We start from the raw sequence: 27,389 nt of genomic DNA, 5'->3' as shown, positions 1-27,389 counted from the left end.
TTTATTTTGATTTTTGTTCTATTATTTGGAAGTTAAGATTATTTAGAGTGCTCGTTTTGCCTGTTGAAAGTACAAATATTTGTTATTGAAAATAAAACAATCAGTGATTTGAAATAGGTTTTATTGATCCTATCGAGTATCCGCGCTCCAGTTGCCAGTGTTTCTCTGTGCTTTCCTCAAATTTCACACCACTATATGTACACGAGGCTCCTCAAATCACACATACATAGCTGTCGCCACAATCAATCAAAATTGAATTTAATTATTTCCAAGATTGCTTTTCTTATGGTTCCTTACATAGATGTTGTTTCACATCGCAAAAACAATAAATAAATCCAGCCATCACAAAAAATATTGCTCCACTTTCCTGCCTCTAACTTTGGAGAGTCATTGCAAGACACAAATGCAGTCATCCTCATGTGGACGTAAGCTGCAAAGAGCCAAGAAGAGCCAAAAAATGATAAATGATGAATATTCTTTTCCTCCAACCACCTCAGTGACCACCACTGTGCTCTCTACCCACACTTGTTTGAGCAAACTATTTACTCTAATACCCTCAACCCCCACTACTTGCTCCGATGCTGTTCCCACACTGACTGTCACCATCTCAGTGACTTTTATTTCGTGTTCCATACTAGTGGTAATCATGTGGTCAAGATTTGGCCCTGTACCTGCATGGAGGTGCTTGCATTGCAGCCTTGAGAGTACACAGGGCCCATATACTAAGCCCAAGCAACCATCTCATGGTCTGCGTAGGCAGCGCCATCCTGAATCAAAGAACTTATTTACTGCCAGGGTAAGAGAAGACGAGTAGAGGCTGAGGTGGTAAATACGTGCTTCATCACTTGGTGTTTGCGTTGGATGAAAACACAGATAAAACCATTGCGGGAAAAAATACTTGACTTGTACAGTAATTTTCAGTAGACCCACCGCAAAAGGTAGAAGGCCTGAGTGACCCCAAAGTGTGGTTCATCAGACACCGACTCACACTGCTGCTTTACATAAGCTAAAGTACATATCTAAGCCTATGATTGAATTCTTTAACAGAGGAGTACTCCATTAGGATTGTTCAAGAAGCAAAATTGTAGACATGAACAGTATGTGTTTATGGTTGAAGACCTTTTTAGTACGTATTTACTTCAACTTTTTGTTTGTCATGATACCAGCAGTAACTGATTTTAAAGTTTCAAGTCTGGAGAGACTATTACTTAAAATTAATGCAGTTGGATAAGCTTTATGTATGATATGTAATGCGCAGTATATCCTGTAATGTAGTTAAAACCCTCTTGGATGATGGCATTAATTAATGAATAATGATGAACAAGAGCACTGGTACTAGACCGTCCATGTAAAGGTAAATGAAATCACATTTCCATATTTTACAATGGAGGCATTCAGAATCAAGTTTGCCCTAGAGGCTGTAAGGGGTGGGTGGGCAGAAAAATATCAGGTCAGCTTTAAGGAAAGTGTTGAGGTTCCCATGACAAAAGCAGCAGCCAAGGTAAATGTCTACCATCCTGAGGAATGAGGGATTTCACTGTTGATGCAGCAGTTGGGGAGAGGGAGATAACTGTGTGTACTGATGTGGTGGTGAGGCGATTGGAGGTGGGGCTTTTACTTTTGACTACAGCAAGGTCAAATTCTCGCACGTCCATCCAAATTCTCCGAAGTGTGCCATTGCTTTGCGCCTTCAGTGCCCTTGTTCCATACTTCAGCTGATCGTGAATTCTTGGCCCCTCAGCTAAATCATATTGCCCACAGTTCTTTTGCGGATTTGATCAGAATATCGGGAAACCAGACAGATTTGTTTTTCTGTGCTAAAAAACAATGTATTTTTGAGTGTAAATGTCAAATTTACAATTTGCGCAAATTTACAGGTTTTTTACCTACATATTTTTACGTCACCGACGTATTTTGCCCTAATGTAACCGCTGTACATTAGCGACCCTCTGTGTATTCGCCGCAGAGCGTTAATGAGGTAATAGTTGTTTTATTTTGTTTTTTGTTCTATTATTTGGAAATAAGTAGTAGTAACCCTAAGCCTATCCCGACTTTACTGAAATTTGTATATAATTTTAAAAAACAAAACTGCCAGAACAAAGAGTGGTTGCCGCCATGTTAGGTGACACAGATCCAACATGGCGGCAAGTTGATGATGAAACACACACTGTCAAAATTTACTGTGCACTTCACTGAGCACCGTAGGGTGTAGTGCGAGTATTTGGACAGGGCCTATATACACAAACACTTAAGTATATGTTGGTTTTTGAGCACATGGGTGTGAGTGTGTGCATAAACGCACTGTTAATCACGACAGCAGGGTTTGGGTTGAACACTGACGGCTCATAGAGGACTCAATCCAAGTTCCTTTGCTAATAGAAAGTCACAGTGGTAGTATTAGTAAAATTTACCAGGGAAAATATACATTTCCCCTCTCTAAATGTGGCAGCCTTGAGTCTTGCTGGCATCAATTCAAGAAAGACTTCTTGAATCTCTATTGCAGGCGTGTTGCTCTAATAGAGAGTAGAGTAGGTCCTGTTCATCTCAGAGGGGGGAGTAAGATGTGGTTTTATTTACCTATGTCAAGGTCAAGGGGGACAAGCCAAAGACTATTCACTGTTTAAGGCCAAATAGAGCAGCATTTTTGCTGCAAAATTTCAGCAACACCTTAATCATAAATGAGTTGCTTGGCCTGGATTTCTTACACAAGATCACTTCAAATCATTTTGAACTGAAGGGGGATTTTATGGTCGAAGAAGACTATTTGTTGTTTGCATGACTTTGTACTATCCATGTGATTAGAGTGAAGAGGAGTAGCACTTGCTTTAGCGGCATAAACCACCCTTCAATTTAATTTGTTCTCACAATGCTATATCTGCTCTCGTAGAAGTCTAAAACAAAATGCACACACTCGCATATGCACAAACACGCACATACACACACACACACACACACACACACACAAAACATTGTAATATTAAGTGTGAGTGCATATTTCTAAGCAACAACGGCCTGCACATCTGTTTTCTCACTCCATGCCGGAACGTGCCACCTATAAAACACTCATTGCCAAAGAGTGACAATTTATTTCATGTAAAATAAGTTCGACCATGGCAAAACTAGTCTTTTTATTTGTTAGGGTTGAAAAGAAGCACATGACTTGTTTACCGTAGCCATTACAAGTTGTTGAGAGTTGGTGAATCGCATATAAAGATGGTTCGAAGATGGGGGATAGCGCTTTGATTTGGGCAAACCGCCCAGACAGGCGAGGCAGGCGCCAGGTTAGGGTTAGACTGCGAGTCCCGTTTCCTGATTTATAAAAGTAATTATTAATACACATATCAGCCAATAAATTCTTGGCAATGCTACGCAGCTCGGAATTGCAACAAAACCAAAATACAAATCATCACAGCCGTATGCATAAGAAAGAGTTCCACACACACAAGCCCTCATACAATTTAGCTTGCCTGATTTCATAAATCCTTTTGAAATTTGAGAATGTTGCCATTTTTTTACCATGCGAAACGGCATCTGTCAGGCGTTGTTGCTTTTAAAATACTTCCAAGTCTTTTCAGTTGCTGTTCTTTTTTTTTTTTTTGCTATTACCCCCCTGTTGCGTTCCATGGGCCTTTTAACCCAGTGCATATGTTTGTACTTTACGACAAGCACCTCTAAACATAATAGTTTGGAGAGTAAGACCCTCATTTATGGCTATGGGGTCTGGCACAGCAATTATGATGCCAGGATTCATTTGGCTGCAAGTGTTGTGATAGCCACCGGCAACATTCAGTCATCGGTACGTATTGACTGGAGTTGATGTGTAGAAACAGTCTTATGTCAGGTTGCCTCATGTACTGAGGTGACTTGTGATATGGTCATTAAGAGCTTCCTGCCTCTCGCACCTCTGATAATGTCTGTTGTAAAACCTAATTACACGTGCGCTCAAACAAGGTGTCCTGCTTTGTATCCCCTCACACAATAAATCAGCTACTGTCAATTTCATACAAGGGGTTTTGTCTCTGGAAAAATGTGTTGTCATGCCTCAATCATTTAAAGTACATAAATGAGTGAGGGTCGATTAGTGTTTGTGGAAAAGTAAACATTTTATTCAAGTTCACGAGGAAGTAGTCACATTATTTCCTTCTGCTTTTTACTACAAGTATAAGATAAAAGCATTGTAACAATTGAATCCAGCAGCTGGCTATGTGCCCAATCTGTCTGACTCAGGCTTGTTCTTTATAATGGTATTCTGAGATCAATTTGTTTAAATTGCCTCCATTTAACTTGCACGAGTGGAGTGGTTTGAAAGTGATTGTTATCATGGTAATTACTGGGAATGATTGGTGGGAATTCATTACGCATAAGAGGATGCAAATGTTAAACAGGGGAGCTGTTTGTGCAAGTAAGAGATGCAAGAGATAGAGTAGCCTAGCATAGATGTGACCTTCATGAGAATACTTGGGGAGTTTTTTTATTCAAAGTAAATGGTGGCTTTTGCTACATTTAATTGACAATGAGGATAAATGTATGGAAATTTGCTAAAAGTTTCACTCAACCATTTGACATCATATTCTGGTGTTTTAGCATGCAAAAATGGTAAAACTACAACGCTTGCCTTTTTGGTATGTGTACAGTGTCGCGTTTTTCCAGTCCTCGGATGACACCCCGACTGAGCAGGAAAAGGGCACTATCCATCTCGCCGCTATCAGATGCCAGCATCGATCTGCAAACCATGATCCGTACCTCACCCAACTCCCTGGTTGCCTACATCAACAACTCCCGTTCTAGTTCGGCTGCCAGCAGCTCCTATGGACACCTTTCAGTTGGAGGAATCAGGTATGAAGAAGCTGTCATATATCAGTAACATATACCCTACAGAGAACTGTACGCATTCCTTGATCAGGTAAAGTTATACTCATTGGCCTAGAGCGCCCTAATTTTTAGGAACTGACTTTTGTGTGTATATAGACACCAAAGTGTGTTTGTATGTCCTGTGATGTAATAGCCTTTTCTTTTCTTTCTATTCCAGCCCTTCATTCAGCTTCCCTCATCCCATTAACCCAGTGGCGTATCAGCAGTTGTTGTCGCAACAGAGAGGTCTGAATGCCTTTGGCCACACTCCTCCTCTCATTCAACCGCCACCATCCTCGTTCTCTGCCCGCCAGCGTTCCCTGGTCACTCCGCCTATGTCCACTTCTCATAACAGCACTACATCAGAAGTTAATCAGGTGAGATGGTCTGATCGATAAACCTGAATGTTTGACCAAATGGTGTTGCTCTATATCTTTTCATGCCTCCTTGAGAGATATTTATTGGTCTCACTGTTCTCAAATTAGAGAATAAACAACTATGCCTTAACATCAAACTCAGACATTCAAAGATATTCAAAACGCTGAGGTCGAGTAAGACATATTTTCACTGTCAATGAATTTCATATTTTATATGAGCTATTTCTTCTATCTGTTAAGGCAGTCATTTTTTTTTTTTTGTTTTTTTCATTTAAGCAACACATTGAAATAAGGGTGGAGCCACTATCTATACCAATGGTGGGATGGAAAACTTGAAAGGTTGGATTTGAATGATCAGTCTCATTTTCGTTGTTAATCAAAACTCAGTTCCATCTTTTACTCAGTGCCAGGACTTGCATCATATGTACAGTGATCCCTTGCCACTTTGTGCTTCACCTTTCGCAAATGCACTACTTTGCAGTAAGTGACGGGAGAACGGCGTTTAAATACATGCTGATAGCGAGGGGCCTGCCTCTGTGTAATGTGCGTCACTGTGGACGTGACTGAGTTCAAGTACAGGAGGCAGCAGCCGGCCACGTGCGAGGAAAGAAGTACCAACCGGTGCAGAAGGAGTCGAGGCACGTGACAATGTCACGTGTTTGTTCTTTTATTTACTGTAAAGTACAATACATGCACAGAACAGTGTGGTTATTAAGGGAATGGGAAACGTTGATTTTGTGTAAAACTATTGGAGAGTGTTTAAAAAGCTTTAATATTGTGTCCTGGACCACAATGCAACAGAAGATTCATGCGCAATCGTGACTCAATTAGGTTTCGCGATGCATGATGTCCCCAGATTAGTGTAAAGTGATAATTCTGCAGGTGGATACTTTGTATTTCCTGGCACCGCTCTTGTAATATACTAGCATTACACCCATGCTTCCTAGCGGCAAACTAGAAACACTACGTGTTGGATTTTAATACAATGTGTTAAAATTCCTAAATACATACTATATTGTTTCTACCTTGTGGATTTTCATTTTCACGGGTGATTCTGGAACGCATCTCCCGCGATAAATGAGGGATCACTGTACATATAAAAATTTTACTGACACAAAAATGATCATTTGTCACCTGGAGTATTTTAACTAAAATTTTCAAGTGAGGAAGCTACCATAAAAATGTTAAATGTGAATTACTATCATGTGAATGAATGAATGAATGAATTATGCAAAATGTGTCCAAAAGGTTTTAGGACAGTCACAAAAGATATAACAAGCCAAATGTAAATGTGATGTTATGTAAATTGTAAATTAAAAACATAATGTAATTTGCAAATCCTTTTCAACCTATATTATATTGAATACAGCGCAAAGATAAGATAGTTAATGTTCAAACAGAATTATATTTTATTTTTGCAAATATTGACTCATTTTGAATTGAATGCCTGCAACATGTTTCAAAAAGGCTTCAACTGGGCATTTTTAACACTGTTCTAAATCATCATTTTGTCATTTTCATTTTGTTTTAGCAGCACTCAATAACCATTTGGAAACTGAGGACACAAATTGTTGACGTCTTGTAGACAGAATTCTTCTCCTCTTTAGACAGAAGGAGTAGATGGACATGATTTCTGGAATCAAATATGAACCCGTCAGACGACTGCACACATTTACACTTTGCATCAGTTCAGCTCAGTTGAGCTTGGACCCAGAGAAGCCGGTAGCCGTTTTGGGTGTTATTCATACGTGGCTTTGTCTTTCAATAGTTTGTAGTTTTAACTTGCATTTATAGACGAAGCAATAAACCGTGTTAACCAAAAATGGTTTTCTGAAGTGTTCCTTAGCCCACGTGGCAATAATAATGGTAGGACTACTTGTGGTATATTTGCCATGAGAATGCACCTGCTCACACTTCCCTGAGTATCCCAACATACCGTGATAAGTCTTTTGACACAGATTTGTAAAATGTTATTCAATATTGCTGCACATTGCATCCTGCAACTTAAATATTGATTAGCACAAAGTTATTGTCTATATAAGAACATAATACAAACATGGTGTCACGAAAGAGGCAGGACAACCAAGTGCAACACGGGCTCTTTATTTTGGAAAGGGGAAAAGAAGGGCTTAGATGCCAGCAGAGCAGGAGTACGAGGCAAGCTGACGAGTCGGTCAGTGAGCGTGTCGATGCAGACAGGGGCATAGCAAGCTCATGGTCAGTGACAGGCAGAAGGTCGATCCAGAGTCCAGAGCAGATCAGAAAAAAAACGGCTTTTGCTACTCAGCGAATCAAGAAACCGGGAATCAGGTAGAATAGCTGAAATAGGTGGCAGGCATGCGCGAATCAAGGAAGACGAACCAGTCCATACTGACGGGAGTGTGGGCTTTAAATACAAGTCGCCGGAAACAAGGTTACAGGTGGCGTCGATCAGCGCTGAGTAGCGCGTGCGGTTCCATATTGGCGATGCGTCCCCCTGCGGACCAGCGCGAGTCCGCGTCAGCCGGCCAGCAGGGCGAGAGCGTAGCTGAGATGTGACACATGGAATCTCACTTTATGCCGCTGTCATTGTTCCTTGTTGTCAGGCGTCACATTTTAGAATTTTGTGACAATACAGTACAGGGAAAACATTCTTGTTTAACATTGGCCAAAATGTTCAACTTTATTTATTTATTTTATTTCTTTAATGATGTCTCGGGATAGAAATATGTACAAAACACCCTTGCAGTTCCATTAGTCTGCCTTCCTACTGTTTTCTGTCTCGTTTTATCAGCCCACTGTTTACATTAGAGAGACTCCTCGTGTAAACTTCCCCCTCGGTGAATCATTTTCCAACCTATATTAAAAGTGTAGCTGACCCCAACTCATTTCAACATTGGGAAATTCCGTCTTCTTGCAAATGCCAACAGTACCCATGGGAATGCTGAAATGTGCACAGATTTTAATGCTTATCTGGGGGTGGGATTCAGAGCCCGCCCACTCCGATACTCATTTACAAGATACTTTTACTTTCAATAAAGTTCCTTTTTTAAACTCCATTAGAAAGTTAAGAAGCCATGTTTCTTTGTCTTTTTGTCAAGTATTAGAATTTGTCCGCAGATCAAAGCCCTCACATTATTTGTATTCCCTCTCAGAGTAATAACTTATTTTCTTTCATATTTCCCTGTGGCTTGGGCGATCATAAACCAATCTAAATTGTTTAGTCTCCACAGCTGGTTATGGTCTGTCTTATGACTTCCTCTTCTCATAGATTGTAAATGTACTTTGCCTGTGACTGTGTGACAATGTTTGTCATATCTGTCCTTCAGAATGCCAGTGGAGATCCAGCGGTGAGCAGCACAGTCAACCCATTGAACTCCAAAAGGACAAAGGTTAAAATGGAAGTCGAAGGACCTCTGCCCATCTCACCAACCTCTCTGGTGAGGAAATCCAAAGTACATTGTGAACCTTTGTGGAAAAATAGAAAAAAAAATCACACCATTTTATATTTCTTTAAAAAAATACAGAGCTTTAATTGTCAAAGGCTCCGCCACTGTGAGACCACTTATGTGCCACATTTTTGGGTGTGAGTCAGCCAACATAGCATAGGGCAGGCGTCGGGAACCAATGGCTTGCGAGCCAAATATGGCTCTTTTGGTGACATTATTAAAAAGAATACATTAGTACACTCAAAAAATCATTGGTCTTAATCAGGGCTGTGGACTCGGACTCGGGGACTCGGACTCGGTCGGACTCAGTCATTTTTGCTGGACTCTGACTCGGACTTGAATAAAGACTAAGCAGTCACATGAATTAACAGAAAAAATGGAGAGCCGGACTCAGACTCGGTGATCAAGAGGCCGGACTCGGACTCGGACTTGGTGCAAAAATCCGACCGAGTCCACAGCCCTGGTCTTAATTAAAGTACATGCTTTTACCGTATTTTACGGACTATGAGTCGCTCCGGAGTATAACTCGTACCAGCCATAAAATGCCCCAAAAAGTGAAAAAAAACATATATAAGTCGCTCCGGAGTATAAGTCACATTTTGGGGGGCAATTTATTCGACAAAATCCCACACCAAAAACAGTCATGAACGAGCAACAACAGGCTAAACGATAGCAACAACAGGCTAAATGATAGGTATGCTAACGTGACAAACTCAAACAAAGAGCTGAGAACGGGCCTGACGTAACATATAGAGTGATTAAGGACAACTATTACATGAATAACATGTTTATAAAACCATCGGTGTCACTCCAATTCATTAAATCCATCGATCGTTCGATACGATAGCAACAGGCTAAACGATAGGTATGCTAACGTGACAAACACAAACGAGGAGCTGAGAACGGGCCTGACGTAATATATAGAGTGATTTAGGACAACTATGACATAAATAACATGTTTATAAAACCATCGGTGTCACTCCAATTCATTAAATCCATCGATCGTTCGATACGATAGCAACAGGCTAAACGATAGGTATGCTAACGTGACAAACTCAAACGAAGAGCTGAGAATGGGCCTGATGTAACATATAGAGTTATTAAAGGAAACGATTACATCAATAACACGTTTATAAAATCATCTGTGTCACTCCAATTCATTAAATCCATCGATCGTTCTTTGTCAACAATGGGTGCGCGCGGCTGAGGGCGCTTGCACTTCAAAATATTCCACAGGCTCATATAACGATAGATAAACTATATTTCAAATAACTATAATAAAAGCAATACCATTATCAAACCATCCGTGCACTTTAAATCCATTAAATCCATCGATCAAATTCCTCGTCCTTTGTCAACATCGCCGCGCGTGCGCCCTGACGTCAGCCTCGTCTTTATTCCACAGATCTAGTACATAACTTTACTGCAGCGTTAACAAAGTACAAGGATAGACATGGGTTTGGTAAACGGCTCTTTATTAAACAAAACAAACTTCCAAGCATGTGGCGGCGTGGACTTCCAGACACGAAAGCTCCATGGCATAGGACCGGGCGTGCGTAATGGCCATGTCCGAGCCCCATGCACCGTTCACGGACAGCCACTCGGCCGAGCGCCGGCCCCCGACTCAGTAGAGTAGGACCGGGCGTGCGTAAAAGCCATAATAGTTTTTCAAACCTTCTATGTCACTCCAAATCCTTAATTCCTTCAAACTCTTTGTCCTCAGTGTCACTTAGAAATGATCACCACTAATGATGCCGGTAGTCCTTACGTGGGTACGTTTGTCCTTTATGTAAACAACAGCCGCGCCGCGGCGTGCCACTGACGTCACTTGAAATAGTAATCCATTGGTACATCACGGTTCTCCAAACTTTATTTCTGCTGCTCGATTACTGTTTTCAGCTGCATATTTTACAACTTGAAGTTTGTGACCTGCAAAATATGAGTTTCTTTTTGGTGCCATTTTTCTTAAGCCCACCCAGTTGATGAGTCACGGCCAACGGGGAAATTTAGAGAGCCCTCATCCAGTTTCGGCTGAAAATATAATATTTTTTCAGATCCAGTTTTTTGTTTTGTTTATTTGGTTGTTTTATCAAAGTCAAAGTTCCCACTATCCCTCGGTGAGATAGTACACATATGCATACAAGCAACACAAAACAAACCAAGAAGGCACAAACAATGAATAAATAAGAGTGTTGAATAAATGATAAATAAACAAATAATAATAAATAATAATAATAAATATAAGAGGAGCAAAAATGGAGCAAGTGTACATACAGCAGACAGTGGACTTGGATATGGTGCTTTAAAGTGTTAATTGCTTTATTTGATGTTTTCTCTATTTTTTATGTTTTGAATATGTTCAAGATAAAGACATAAAAGCATGTGAAGTAAGTGATGTCTTCATGATCAAGTAAAAATTTGTGAAAAAAAACATATATAAGTCGCTCCTGGGTATAAGTCGCCCCCGCCACCCAAACTATGAAAAAAAACGCGACTTATAGTCCGGAAATTACAGTAATTGTATCTAGCCTATCGGGGTTTTTTTTAAATGGTATGGCTCTCACGGAAAAATTATTTGTAAAATATGGGCATGTATGGCTCTGTCCGCCAAAAAGGTTCACGACCCCTGGCATAGGGGAAAGCAGGAAACAAGAGATTCAGATAGATGAAAAAAGAAAAAGAAAAGTGTGGCGTGACCAGGACTCAGCCGCTTATGCATTTTGTTCTTGGTTGTGATTCGACCAATATGAGAGAGGGGAAAGCAGGGAGCGAAAAGAGAACATAGGATTTGGATTAATGCCCAACTCTGTCTTGAGCGGGCAGTTCTATTTCTTCTAAATAGGTTTCGATCATGTTGAACACAGCACTGTAAATATTCCCAATGGTAGACGCTAAAGAGTTGTATTGGGACATGTATTCATATACATATATATGTATATATATATATGTGTGTGTGTGTGTGTGTGTGTGTGTGTGTGTGTGTGTGTGTGTGTGTGTGTGTGTGCGCGCGCGCGCGTGTGTGTGTGTGTGTGTGTGTGTGTGTGTATATACATACATATATATATATATATATATATATATATATATATATATATATATATATATATATATATATATATATATATATATATATATATATATACCGTAATTTCCGGACTATAAGTCGCAGTTTTTTTCATGGTTTGGATGGGGGGGCGACTTATACTCAGGAGCGACTTATATATGTTTTTTTTTCACAAATTTTTACTTGATCATTAAGACATCACTTACAAGTATAGTTGACCACTTCCCATATTATTTTTAGTATAGTTGATCACTTCACATGCTTTTATATCTTTATCTTGAACATATTCAAAACATAAAAAATAGAGAAAACATCAAATAAAGCAATTAACACTTTAAAGCACCATATCCAAGTCCACTGTCTGCTGTATGTACACTTGCTCCATTTTTGCTCCTATTATATTTATTATTATTATTTATTATTATTATTTGTTTATTTATCATTTATTCAACACTCTTATTTATTCATTGTTTGTGCCTTCTTGGTTTTTTTTTTTGTGTTGCTTGTATGCATATGTGTACTATCTCACCAAGGGATAGTGGAAACGTAATTTCAATCTCTTCGCGTGTCTTAGTATATAAAAAAAAAAATCAACGATAAAGCAGACTTTGACTTTGATAAAACAACCAAAAAAATATATATTTTCAGACGAAACTGGATGAGGGCGCTCTAAATTTCACCGTTGGCCGTGACTCATCAACTGGGTGGGCTTAAGAAAAATGGCACCAAAAAGAAACTCATATTTTGCAGGTTACAAACTTCAAGTTGTAAAATATGCAGCTGAAAACAGTAATCGAGCAGCAGAAAGAAAGTTTGGAGAACCGTGATGTACCAATGGATTACTATTTCAAGTGACGTCAGTAGCGCGGCGCGGCGGTTGTTTACATACAAACGTGCCCACACAAGGACTGCCGGCATCATTAGCGGTGATCATTTCTAAGTGACACGGAGGACAAAGAGTTTGAAGGAATTAAGGATTTGGAGTGACATAGAAGGTTTGAAAAACTATTATGGCTTTTACGCACGCCCGGTCCTACTCTACTGAGTCGGGGGCCGGCGCTCGGCCGAGTGGTTGTCCGCGAACGGTGCGCGAGGCTCGGACATGGCCATTACGCACGCCCGGTCTGTCTGGAAGTCCACGCCGCCACACGCTTGGAAGTTTGTTTTGTTTAATAAAGAGCCGTTTACCAAACCCACGTCTATCCTTGTACTTTGTTAACGCTACAATATAGTTATATAGTAGATCTGTGGAATGAAGACGAGGCTGACGTCAGGGCGCACGCGCGGCGATGTTGACAAAGGACGAGGAATTTGATCGATGGATTTAATGGAATTAAAATGCACGGATGGTTTGATAATATTATTGGCTTGTATTATAGTTATTTGAAATAGTTTATCTATCGTTATATGAGCCTGTGGAATATTTTGAAATGCAAGCGTCCTCAGCCGTGCGCACCCATTGTTGACAAAGAACGATCGATGGATTTAATGAATTGAAGTGACACCGATGGTTTTATAAACATGTTATTCATATAATAGTTGTCCTTAATCACTCTATATGTTACGTCAGGCCCGTTCTCAGCTCTTTGTTTGTGTTTGTCACGTTAGCATACCTATCGTTTAGCCTGTTGTTGCTATTTAATGAATTGGAGTGACACCGATGGTTTTATAAACATGTTATTCATGTAATAGTTGTCCTTAATCACTCTATATGTTACGTCAGGCCCGTTCTCAGCTCTTTGTTTGAGTTTGTCACGTTAGCATACCTATCGTTTGGCCTGTTGTTGCTATTTAATGAATTGGAGTGACACCGATGGTTTTATAAACATGTTATTCATGTAATAGTTGTCCTTAATCACTCTATATGTTACGTCAGGCTCGTTCTCAGCTCATTGTTTGAGTTTGTCACGTTAGCATACCTATCGTTTAGCCTGTTGTTGCTATTTAATGAATTGGAGTGACACTGATGGTTTTATAAACATGTTATTTATGTAATAGTTGTCCTTAATCACTCTATATGTTACGTCAGGCCCGTTCTCAGCTCTTTGTTTGTGTTTGTCACGTTAGCATACCTATCGTTTAGCCTGTTGTTGCTATCGTTTAGCCTGTTGTTGCTCGTTCATGACTGTTTTTGGTGTGGGATTTTGTCGAATAAATTGCCCCCAAAATGCGACTTATACTCCGGAGCGACTTATATATGTTTTTTTTCACTTTTTGGGCATTTTATGGCTGGTGCGACTTATACTCCGGAGCAACTTATAGTCCGGAAAATATATATATATATATATATATATATATATATATATATATATATATATATATATATATATATATATATATATATATATATATATATATATATATATATATATATATATACAGTCAAACCTCGGTTTTCGACATTATTGGGACAGAGCTGTTGCTGAAATTTAGAAAATATTTTTAAAATCCTGATGTACATTCCAAAATTTAATTGGACCTCAGTGCGCAGGGAGCTTAATTTGGTCCGATCGCACTGGGCGCTCACTGTCGCATTGCTTTAAGAGCGTCTTTGTGTTTTAGGATGGCTTTACTGCTCCCACTTGCTTTCTTTGGAGGCATGATTAGGGGTTAATACAATCCTCAAAGTAACGAAAATACAATAACGAACGGAATCAGTCGGCATCCGGGCCGCGCAGTTGGGTTTCCTCGGGTCCTTTTGGCTCATCTCGTGAACTCCGAATTTTGTTCGACAACCGAAGCAAAACAATCTCGAATTTTTCATTAGAATTCCAATTTTTTCGAGAACCGGGACGTTCGAAAACCGAGGTTTGACTGTGTGTGTGTGTGTGTGTGTGTGTGTGTGTGTGTGTGTGTGTGTGTGTGTGTGTGTGTGTGTGTGTGTGTGCGTACGTACGTACGTACAGACAGACAGACAGACAGACAGACAGACAGACAGACAGACAGACAGATAGATAGATAGATAGATAGATAGATAGATAGATAGATAGATAGATAGATAGATAGATAGATAGATAGATAGATAGATATAATTTATATACATTATTTTAAATTGACCGTGCAGAAAATGCACAAAACTAGTATTATGATTCACTCACTGGTTTAGTCTGTAATGTCAGAAAAAAGGGATAAATGTTGATGCGTGCATGTTTTTTTTTTTTTTGGTATGTCCTTGTTGGATTCTGTCCACAATTTAGGGAGCGCGTTATCTGCGCCTCACGGCAAAAGCCTTTGCCAATCATCTGTTATTCAATTTACTCACTGCGTGCTCGTTTGATTTCTTCAGATTTAGGAAAATGCAAAGACACTGAAGCAGAAATTAGACTTAGACAGCTTGGTTGAGTTCAATCACAATTCTTGTTCAAAAAGCTCTGTTTTCAGGAAAGTGCAATACAGCGCTGGGCCCTTCAAGAGCGGAAAGTCTCCATTCAGAAAAGGCAAAGTCCAAGGTTGTTAGATCAGTTTTATATTCAGTAGCACATTGTGGGCTGGGATTGATGGGCGATGAGTCTTCGGGGTGGGGCAAGTTCGAAGGAGAGTCTGCTTCCATGGGAGTGGTGCTGGTTATGGGCGATTCGGTGTGTTGGTGGGGGGCTGTTGGTGTGTGTGTGTGGAGGGGGCTGTTGTCTTCCATCCCGTCTCTCGGCCTTGGCGATCATCTTTGGCCGAGTTCTCGGGTGGCTCCTTCTGGCACCAGCTGGTTTTATCTCCACGTGACCTTCCTGTGAACATTCTTCTCCAATCTTGGACATACACTGTCGTACCGCATTCAACCGTATCTTTGCTTTGTTAGGCAAACTATTTCCCTCTGTGCAGAGCGTTCAGTAGTAATCAAAAACTGGCGTCTAGCATTAGTCAAAACATAAGATACAATCAAGTACTGAACGGTCAAGACGACTCTGGCCGTGTCCATGATTCAGAGAAAAAACATCAGGCATGCATTCCACAGTTCCTTAAGGGTCATTAAGGTATTTAGGCAATATATCAAAAGTCATTTGTTATTTCAAAGTCCTCAGAAATATATATATCAGATCATAAAGTTATAAAAACCTTTCTCATCACCACTTATCAAAAATGTCTAGTTATGTCTTCTTTATTGATTTGGTGTGTAGGTATAATTATATGCTTCAAATGTTTCTTTTATTTATTTAATATGTGAATATACTTGTCTGCTTATGTACTTTATTCAATGAGGTTTGAGCATATCTGTTTTTGTAGCGAGGCAGGACTTTTTGTATTTCGACCTCATTCCTTCACTCCCTCTGTTGACCTCAGTTTTACTGAGGTCACCAAAATCGTTGATGCCACCAGGGTCCCTCTGTTGGCACACCACGTCCCTCTGTGGAGCCGCTACAAGTCCCTCTGTGGGGCCGCCAATGAGTGAGAAAAATAAATATAGATAAAATTCATACCCAGACATTTGTAAAAGATGGAGAGTGGAAAGGCAATTGGCCTAGACGACATTCCAGTGACAGCATGGAACTATCAAGGAGAGATGGCAGGGGAGATTCTTAAAAAGCGAGAAGTTCCCCGGAAAGGTGTTGACTTCTATTTCTTAATTCAGACCACGGCGATGCGCAGAACTGTAGTAGCTACAGAGGTGTTGTTATGTTTATTAAGCAAAGCATGAAGTTATCGGAAAGAATGTTAGAAGCGAGGCTTGGAAATCTACTAGCCAAAATAATGGAGAGTGTGGCAGAGACAAAGATAGGACATGCAGATGGTTGGTGGCACAGAAAGATATGGAAACGATCGCTCTGCAGTCGCGGCCCCTAACAGGAGCAGCCGAAAGAAGTGGAAGATGAGAAAGAAAATGTGAAAGAGAAATACATAAACAAATAACGAATTACATACGTAAAACAAATAACGAAATACATACATACATATATAGTACATACATATAGACAGACAGACATCGAACAATTGCCCATTCGGCCACTCAGCCCTTCAGTCAGTCACTCAATGAATCACTCAATCAATAAACCAACCAATCAATCAATCAACCACCCAATCAATCAATCAATCAATCAATCACACAGGTGTTAACTAATTTGTAATTGTATTGCAAGCAATTCAAACTCTAATGGAATATGATGATGTCCATATCTGTTTTATCAAATTCTAATCCTACTTTACCTTTGTATAAGGCACAGGTGTCAAACTCAAGACCTGGGGGCCAGATGCAGCCCGACACATGATTTTATGCGGCCCCCGAAGACAAATTGTGCTTTTTATTCATGAGTCATTACTCGAATTGCAAATTGTCTTCACTTTTAATAATATTTTATTTTTAAATATTAGACCAGTTTTTATTTGTCTGATTTGAAAGCGAGTTACTTGTCAGTTTGTTTTGTAGCTTTTACTCTATATAATATGAGGTGCTCACACATTTATTTGGGTATGACAGTCATACCGGTCCTCCGAAAGAAGCTATGACTACACTGCGGCCCGTGAACAAATGAGTTTGACCCCCCTGGTACAAGGGATAGCCTTCTCATTGATCAATCACGTATCTTAAATCATGCTTTTCCTCCTTTGAAGCGACTATGTACTTCAAACCCAAACGGCACCATTTTATAGGGAAAAAACTTGTTGAATCTATTTGTTTTCGACATAATACTACCGCAATCATCTTAAATTTGTTCAGTTTATCAATCCCTTCCATTGTTTATCCTGCAATCACGTGAATAATGTGTTATTCAAACTTTAACGTTCATAATCCACCTGTTCCCAATTTGTTTGGAGTCTGTATGTTATTGTTCTAATTTTTTACATTTAATACTCTCCCACCTATTTGATCCTATCTTGTGAAGGTCTACAGTTTATTATGAGCTATTTTGAAACTCTTCACACTTGTTACCAGGCTTTGGCTCCATCTCATGATGTTGTCTCCCATTCACTTCATTTCTGCCGAGCTGCTTCTTCTCCTCCGTCCAGCATGTTGAAGACTTAAAAACCATCAAATCTGAAAACACTTAAAATCTCACAATTCCCCCCTTTGTTTTTTGTTTTTTTCTACCTCCCCCTTTTGACACAAAATGTGTCACAATGGTTAAAAAGTAAAAATAACAATATCCATGGTGACATACCCATCGCCAGCTGGACTTCGGTGTACCTCCAGATGCCATCCTAGCCTGGAATCACCAATTCTCAGTCCCTGAAACTCGACTGGCAGCATCTCACATGGCTGTATGAACAAAAGCCACCACCCACCTGTAGCTGTGCATGCAGCTCTCCGTACAATAAACATCCATAATACCAAAAAAAAAAATTCATGATGATAAAAATAATCCACACATGGGCGCATGTCAAACGCATGAAATAGAAAATTGGAGCCTGCCGAGCCTGTCATGAAACCGATCACATTTACAAACTCGTTATGAAAAGTAAGGGGTTAGTTGTTAATGCATGTTCACAGACATGACACAAAATTCTCCAAGACTGCAGTTGACAACCTGCAAAGTAAAGCAAGTTTAACAAATAAAGCACAATCTGCTCCCTGGGTTGCTGTTAGAGGCTGCAATACAATTAGGTAAAACATCAAAACAAGGCAAGTCATCACAAATTCCGTCACATACATTTCGTCACACTGTCAGGTAAGTCCAGAGTTGTTGTCATACACTGTCTTGGCTCAGAGTCTTGATTGTCAATGCTGGTATAGTCACGTCTGGTCATAATCTTGAAATGGGCCTTCTCCATTGAAGTCTTTTGTTGTCAATGGTGCCCCAGAGTAATCCTAAACCCATATTTAGTCCAAAATGAGCCCTAATCAATCTTGCTTTTTTCAAATCTGTAGTATCTTTATATTTTTCAGGTAAGAGGAATGTTATCCTCTGCTGTGATCACATCACCCCAACCTTGAATCATGTTAACCATTTACAATACAGAAACCCCATCCCAAGTACAGACTTGACATTCATACAGCATTACAGACAAACTGTCATCCCACAACACACACATAAAACATACAATATTACATTGTAAAAAGAACCCTCCCTATGCAAAATTTTCTCCTCAATTAAAATTTCCCTTTTTATTTCAAATATTAATATTAAAATTAATATCTAATTGTCTGGTCTCCTGTCCTCACATCGTTTGCCAATATGCATAATACTGGAACATGATTTAACTCCCCCTTTAGTTTGCTCACATCTCACACTTAGACTATTTGACACTTTGTGTTGAGCTGTAACTTCAATATTTCCACCTTCTCATATTTCTTCCACTAAACAGTTCCATTTTGCTTTCAGTTTAAATTCATCCCTCCAAATAACTACCTCTGGCAAAAAACCAAAAATTTTTAGAGCACTCCCTTTTACTGTCACCTTGTTCCTTCATTCATCTCCTCACAAGCATTACTGACTCTCCTAAGAAATGATACTGAAAATAATGTTTAAAAAATATACACAGCTTCCTCCTGCCACTTACACTATAACCTTGGATTATCGTTCTCATTTTTGTTGATGCCAATTCTTAGAATTAAAAAGAAATACTTACTCTTGATAATTGAGTGACGCTATATCACAAATTTTGAAAACCTTCTTCCATGTTCCCCCTTTGTTCCTATCAAAACCAATTAGAAATATTTTTGCTGTCATGATCATCATTGTGGCCCTCACACTTATTGTTCTTGTATTTTAAATAGGCAATTTTTGTACATTTGAAGCCCTTTGAGACTTGCTTGTGGGCTATATAAATAAACTTCACTTGCCTTGACTTTATTATTTAACTTCTTCTGCATTCTTCTGCCTCTTTTTATTTATTTATTCATTCATAGCTTAACCACTTCCACGTAACCCATCTGATTCACTTCATTCCACTCCCAACACACTCCACATACCCATGCCAAATATTCTGAACATTCACGGTCCCCGAGAAATTCAGAAACCCCAATCCAATATTTCACCATCCATTCTTCATGGCACCTCCAATATCCCTTATCCACTTCCACACAATACCTTCCATTCATCTTCTTTCACATCCTCACTTCCAACATTGCGATAAAATTTTGCAAAATTTTATTTTTTTTCCCCTTCTAATTTCTTCTAGTTTTCCTTTTTTCTTCTTCTTTTTTTTTTTTTCCACTGACTCAACTCATTTCAATTTTTTTTTAACTGTTCATCTTATGCCTACCTATTCCAAAACTTCCCACTCCCCAAATTTCAAATTTTCAACTTTAAAATTCACGCCCAATTTTACAAAATTCTTTCTATATTTTTATCAATTTTCTCGCCAATTCAACACGTTCCAAATTTAAACATAATCTTGTAGCTTTCCCCGAATTTTTATTCAGCCTCTTCGCTTTCACACGCAATTTCTACAGAAATGAATAATTCTAGTTATTATTGTTAATCATCTGTGGCCCTCGTAAGGACAAGCCGCACCAGTAATGGATGGATGGATGGATTGTTAATCCTAACCCCAAATGCCTATCATAAATTGCCATTTAAATCAATTGTCGCAAGGGTCATGTCAATGTATTTGTTATTTAAAGCCCTACTGTATTACTATTTTGCCGACTTTCCAGAATTCCAACTTTCTTATGGCCCCTCACCCCTTCAAGCTGAAATATGCATCTTATAAGTCAGTCGCAGTTGATGTGTAATTAAATTCTGTTGTTTTGATAAAGGTCAATTAAGTTTAGCAATTCAGCCTTCTGTTGCCCGAATCCAAATTTTCACTGGTCCAATTATAAAATTTCATTATTTCAGTTAGATTAATTATGTCTTCGAAATGCTAAGTTACATATAAAAATTTATGATTCAAATGATTTAATTTCTATTGATCAATGTCCACTTTGCAAAGTTTCTGATCACGCTGTTGTGTAATTTGTCAGTGCATCTTCACTGTCCCTATCTATGTATTTTTTTTTTATCCCCGTTTCAGTGTCAATAAGCAGCCTTATTATTCCCACTTTTATCAAAACTCCTCAGTTATGTCTGCCCCAGCACCCAAACACACTTCCATCCCTTTTTGTTCCACACTCCACCAACTTTGTAATGCTTCAGCAGTCTTTAGCAATGTGTCCAGTTTGACTTCATGTGACTCGTGCAAGTCTTTAGCAGCCTCTCCTCTTAGATTCTCATGATGATGATTCAGGGCTGGACCGTCCGCCATTCTCAAATGCGTCCATCTTGTCTTTGTTCTTTCAGTCCATTTTCTTTTTGATCTGCAACTGTGTGTATTCCACCAACTGTATGGTTCTTGTCCTGTGAAGAGCTGTGCTTGCCCCCTTCAAGCATAATAATAGTTCCTGTTGTTCTCCCAAAGGTCAAAGGTGTCTCATGACCAGGGACAGTCCTCTGTTGATTTTGAGGCAGCCAGTAGAGTACAAGGACTCAGTTCAGGACTTGTGCCATGCGCGAGGGCAGAACACACTGGGACACAAATTTCACAAAACTATCTTCGTGTTATCAGTCTTCATGTGTAGTATTTGTTCCTTACACCCCAAATCTTCCCATTAACATATTGTATCCTATCAGTTGCGCACACACATCATCTTACTATCAAGCCGCCCTTATCAAAAGCTTTTTTTTTTTTTTTTTTTTTTCTTTTTTTTTCGAGTAATCCATCCACCCTACCCATTAACACGGCTAAAATCCTCGTTCCAGTGTTTATCATCAAATAAAGTTCCGAAATCCTTTGTAATAAACTGTAATGTAATTTAACAATCTACCAACATGGTTGTATATGCGGTGAATGTTATTGTTCAATCTATAGGTCATACAGCGCCTGTGTTCCAACTATGACACTCCTCCTTGGTTTACCATCTCATAAGTTATTGTTGTCAGCAGCGCTAAATGATAGTGCTTGAAAGTGAATGTCTTATCGCCCAATTTAAAACACATGCCGCATTTGAGCGAGTATTTATTCATTTATTTGCCATCCTCATGTTAGCTGGCATGTGTCAGAATTAAAATGTAATTTTGCTTTTAATTTTAAGTCTTTCAAAATTGCTTTATCCTTACTGCACCGAGATAAACTGTCAAATATATCTTTAAAAACAAACAAAAACAATCTATGCTCCTGCACAGACTCTTAAAAGTGGCACCCAAATGCCAGATTACAAATCAAACCTCCTCCTTCACTCTCACATTTTTGATAAAACAGTCTACTTATCTAGACACTGTCATCACATACGAAATAATGGCCTGCAAATTAAATATAATGTCGTTGCTCTGGTCCCTCAAAACATGTAACTAGGATTTGGACAATTATTAACCCCCATCAATTGATCAATTTTCTCCTCACTAAATTCCTAGCCTGTTAATCTATCTGCATAAAGAAGACATTTACAATGCAGGGGATAAGAGAATAACAAGGAACACCTTAACAATAAACACAAGGAAAACCTAACAATAAACAAAATAAACCCAAACCACAATCAAAACCAAATAAACTCGGCCCATGACCTATGTAGACCAACACAGTACTCCAAATATTTCCCCATTAAAAATTTAAGCCTTTTTGTGTAGAGCACCATTGATTTCTAATCATTGACCTAATTTTATCCTTAATTTAATCCCAATCACGAATGCCCCCTACTTACTTTACTTGGTGTTCTTTTAATAAAAAGTGCCCCCTTGCAATGTCGTTTTTATTTGTTGTTTTTAACTCTAAGTGATTCAAATCTTTGACTTATCCTTACATGTGTCCTTGTATAGTCTTATGTCATAACCAATCAATAATTCCCCCTAAATTTAAAATCTGCAATCATAATTTAATTTTATCCAATTCTACAATGTATGTTCTCTCTTACTCTCACATTTTTATGAGGGCTGGGCACTCTCCTCGTTGGACGAGTTTCTGACCACAACCCTCAGATTATTCTATCATTTCTAATTTTTACATTTAACAATGCAAATCTGATTAACCATTGTCTAGCACACCGTTTCCGTGCACCAATTTAACGCAATTCCATCCTTTATAACGAACTGATACACAAAGACAAACATACACATAAACAAACACACGGGCCCACAACATAGACATGACAATCTTCCCAGTTGATAACAAGGGTGGGGGGGGGCAACTGAAGTGCGGAGAGCCTCGCCATCACCACGTCGCACAATGTAACCCCCCACCTCTGTCCAAAAGGTGCATTTGTGCCCACCTGACCGTTTGGCCCAAACTTTAGAGCTGCACCCTTTTGAAAACAAAAATGGTTACAGTTTAACCCCACCACACAATGGGATATAACCTTCATGCTAATTAAATATACATTCTTTATCAAATTCTTGTTAAGCCATTTTTCTGACTCCAACTCTCATGCGAAATCAAAATAAAATCAACAATTTTATACAAATCAACTTATTGTTCTTCATGAACCACAAATCATCACTTCCATCCCATGAACAGCACCACAACTAATCACTCACTTCTTCAGCTGCGCCGCTGTCCCATCTGACAGCCAAGCCTGCTTTCCACACAATATCATCATAGACACACTTCAACAATTATGTAGCGACCTGGTTAACCCAGTTACCCTTCGCCCTAGACAACAATATAAGTCTCTAAGGTCGCACTATTGAGGTCGCCAGGCATCCGTCCTGCTATATCAGCGATGCCGTCACCATTTGTTTTTCTTTTTATTTTTTTTATTTTTTTTAATTATTTTTTTTTTCACGAGTCCCTGACTCGTATTGGTGGCCTGGCCGATCCAATCGACCCCGACCTTAGGCAACAGTATAAGTTCCTAAGTGTCTACTATTGAGGCCACTCAGGTGCCCATATGCTAGTCACTGGCATCCCACAAGTTCCAGCGGTGTGAGCGCCCTTTGCTGATCAGACAAAGTCCTCACCACCTTTCTCTTAATTCACCACGACTCGGACATCCCAGATGTCCCTCGCCTTAGACAGCCCTATAATGTTCTAAGGTCACACTATTGGAGTCGCTCGGCATCCGTACTGCTATATCAGCGACGCCTTCACCTGTTTTTGTATTTTTAATTTTTTCCACAAATCACTTTTACCAAGTTCCACACAAACACACTTCTATACAACCACCATTCCTGAACACAGAGCTGAAATTATTAATTTTTGAATTCCGCTTTCACTCCACAATATTGCTGAACTGGGAGAGAGAAAAAAAGTTTCCCCCTTACCTTTTGTGCCGATCGGACTGCAATACTGTTGAGCAAGAGCGGAGAAGGAAGAATCTTTTGTGGAGCATGCACTTTCCCTTCTGAAGAAATCACGTCGGATGGTCACCATTTGTTGGATTCTGTCCACAATTTAGGGAGCGCGTTATCTGCGCCTCACGGCAAAAGCCTTTGCCAATCACCTGTTATCCAATTTACTCACTGCGTGCTCGTTTGATTTCTTCAGATTTAGGAAAATGCAAAGACACTGAAGCAGAAATTAGACTTACACAGGTTGGTTGAGTTCAATCACACTTCTTGTTCAGAAAGCTCTGTTTTCAGGAAAGTGCAATACAGCGCTGGGCCCTTCAAGAGCGGAAAGTCTCCATTCAGAAAAGGCAAAGTCCAAGGTTGTTAGATCAGTTTTATATTCAGTAGCACATTGTGGGCCGGGATTGATGGGCGATGAGTCTTCGGGGTGGGGCAAGTTCGAAGGAGAGTCTGCTTCCATGCGAGTGGTGCTGGTTATGGGCGATTCGGTGTGTTGGTGGGGGCTGTTGGTGTGTGTGTGTGGAGGGGGTTGTTGTCTTCCATCCCGTATCTCGGCCTTGGCGATCATCTTTGGCCGAGTTCTCGGGTGGCTCCTTCTGGCACCAGCTGGTTTTATCTCCACGTGACCTTCCTGTGAACATTCTCCTCCAATCTCGGACATACACTGTCGTACCGCATTCAACCGTATCTTTTTCTTTGTGAGGCCAAGATATTTCCCTCTGTGCAGAACGTTCAGTAGTAATCAAAAACTGGCGTCTAGCATTAGTCAAAACATAAGATACAATCAAGTACTGAACGGTCAAGACGACTGTGGCCGTGTCCATGATTCAGAGAAAAAACATCAGGCATGCATTCCACAGTTCCTTAAGGGTCATTAAGGTATTTAGGCAATATATCAAAAGTCATTTGTTATTTCAAAGTCCTCAGAAATATATATATCAGATCATAAAGTTATAAAAACCTTTCTCATCACCACTTATCAAAAATATCTAGTTATGTCTTCTTTATTGATTTGGTGTGTAGGTATAATTATATGCTTCAAATGTTTCTTTTATTTATTTAATATGTGAATATACTTGTCTGCTTATGTACTTTATTCAATGAGGTTTGAGCATATCTGTTTTTGTAGCGAGGCAGGACTTTTTGTATTTCGACCTCATTCCTTCAATGTCGTTCACCCGCACAGTTTCACGGATGGGGAGAGGATATTACACAGCACACAGGCTGCAAAGTACGAGCTGTAATTGAATGATTTTTTTTTTTCCGGGAATGAAAGGCATTGACTGACATATGCCAATCACTTACTTTTCCATGAAAATCAGCGATTGACGGCTGATCAACCAGAAGACCACTATGAATGTTAGTGATTCTGAAAGTTCTGTCTCTGTGCCTGAAGGACCATGGTGGAGGAATGCTGGAAATGAGTGAGGAGCTTGATAAAGATGAGTGCAAACAGGAACCTGAGGCCATATATGAGACCAACTGCCACTGGGAAGGTTGTACCAAGGAGTATGATACCCAAGACCAACTTGTACATGTGAGTTTGCATTTAGTCTTATCGACGGACAATTTGCTGTTATTTAATTAATATGCAGGAAAATGCTGCTGTTATTTATTTAATGTGCATTTGATACGCAGTAAAATGCATTGATTTTGCTTATGTACCGAGACCGATGGATGGATGGGTGGATGGATGGATGGCTGGATGGATGGCTGGATGGATGGATGGATGGATGGATGGATGGATGGATGGATGGATGGATGGATGGATGGATGGATGGATGGATGGATGGATGGATGGATGGATGGATGGATGGATGGATGGATGGATGGATGGATGGATGGATGGAGAGAGGGATTATTGATCCCCTGGGGGAAATTCAGTATTTCCGGCAGCATTCGTACTGCAGAGTGGGTATATAAAAGACATACTGATGACATGAGCGCAACTCAATTTCATCAGCCTCAGCATTTTGTTTGCTGTGGTTAAGTTCATTTGAGATAAAGGTTTACATAACTTTTCTGCCACTTGTTAAATTAATGTGATTGTGTCTGATCAGAAAATTGTCCAGTCACTAATCTTTTGCCACTGATCTTTTCCTGTTGACACGCTCAGCGTTAATCAGGCTTCCTGCTCTCGCCAAATTTGGGACAAGCCTTGCAGCTGTGTGCCCCTGACCCTCACTCCCTCAGCTGCCTGACCCCTGACCTCTATCTGAGCAACAGCCCCTCTCCTGAATCCCAGAGGGCCACGCATAAATCCATCATCATGCGAGCAACTCTGGCATTTAGAAAACTGCAACCTTTCTCGGACATTTCAACACTCGTTCCAATGTCCAACTGACTGTCAGTTACCTCAGAGCTCTGGTCAGGAGGGCATGTGTAAGAATTGCAGAGTGGGCTTTGGTCTCCACCAGTCAAGAATCTTTGACCTAACTATTGATGCAACTGATTCCTCAAGTTTAAATAAGATCACAATTTTTATAAATTTTACAAAGTTTTGATTGCAATTGAGATTTACCCCTTGCCCCCTCAATTCTTGACCACATCTTTTAAAGCACTTGGGGTGTTCAAGTGCACCTGTAAATGTTGGCTTCTGCTTAACCAAAATAATCTGGTTAGAAGACCCCCAAAATAAAAGATGCGGTGCGCTGCCTGAAAATAGAGGTCTCTGCTGGATTACACACTTGTTTCCATTCCTCTTCCGCCACTCAAAATAGAACGCAGAACTGCCCACTAGTCTAGTCAAGTCTTAGCTTGTAAAAAGAAGCGACAATTAGAGCATTTCCAACTACAGTGTCTCCTCAGGAAATGAAGTGATTCCTTCCAGGGCGCAGTTATTTGTAAGCAGTACATGGAATCCAAGATTTTGAATATTTCTTTGTATGCAAAACAAGTTATATAAATCCAATATTTAGAGCCATAATCAGGTAATATACAAGTAAGAGATACAAACTGGAATCAAATCCTTTACGGAGGAAGTCCCGATTTCTATATACAAACCTACAAGCCTGAGCACAGACTGTACAAACATTGTTTTTGATTTTTTTTTTTCTTCATTACTGTTGACAGACGCACAATGCCTGCCAGACATTATTCATGGCAGGGTTACTCACAATGTGTGTCATTATTGTGCTTGTGCTTGAAGGAAAAGACAGGAATTTGCTGACTCATTTTTGTCACCAAGCAATAGCTCTGTACCCCTGTAGCGCACATGTGCCTCAATGTGACAAGTTGTTTCTTCAGCACATCAACAATGACCACATCCATGGTGAAAAGAAGGAGTTTGTGTGTCGGTGGGTGGAGTGTTCTCGAGAGCAGAAGCCCTTCAAGGCCCAGTATATGCTGGTGGTCCACATGAGGAGACACACGGGCGAGAAGCCGCATAAATGCACAGTAAGTACGACAGAACATTGAGATACACAAAATAAGTAACTAGTAACATTCTATCGTCTCAAAATCCTCACTATTAGCTTGTTGATAAATTAAAACTGAATATAAGGGTTGTCTTTGGTATTGAAGCTGCAATCCACTGTTT

At 39.7% G+C, this 27,389-nt stretch overlaps 1 protein-coding gene across 6 annotated transcripts in view; it reads left to right on the top strand.

Annotated features, from left to right (window-relative positions):
- Positions 1–27,389, top strand: part of gli2a (GLI family zinc finger 2a) — a 132,078-nt gene that overhangs the window by 80,071 nt on the left and 24,618 nt on the right. For all 6 annotated transcript variants that reach the window (XM_088383388.1, XM_088383385.1, XM_088383384.1 and 3 more), the window contains 5 exons: positions 4,635–4,836; positions 5,030–5,228; positions 8,537–8,647; positions 25,248–25,388; positions 27,098–27,247. In XM_088383388.1, the coding sequence (XP_088239514.1) occupies positions 4,635–4,836; positions 5,030–5,228; positions 8,537–8,647; positions 25,248–25,388; positions 27,098–27,247 (803 nt within the window). The remainder of the gene's footprint in view (positions 1–4,634; positions 4,837–5,029; positions 5,229–8,536; positions 8,648–25,247; positions 25,389–27,097; positions 27,248–27,389) is intronic.

Source organism: Syngnathus floridae, chromosome 8 (genome assembly GCF_059516105.1).
Source record: "Syngnathus floridae isolate MCC-2025c chromosome 8, RoL_Sflo_1.0, whole genome shotgun sequence".
Classification (NCBI taxonomy): Eukaryota; Metazoa; Chordata; class Actinopteri; order Syngnathiformes; family Syngnathidae; genus Syngnathus; species Syngnathus floridae.
The sequence above is the reverse complement of the archived record's forward strand: the minus strand, read 5'-3'. Positions and strand labels throughout refer to the sequence as shown.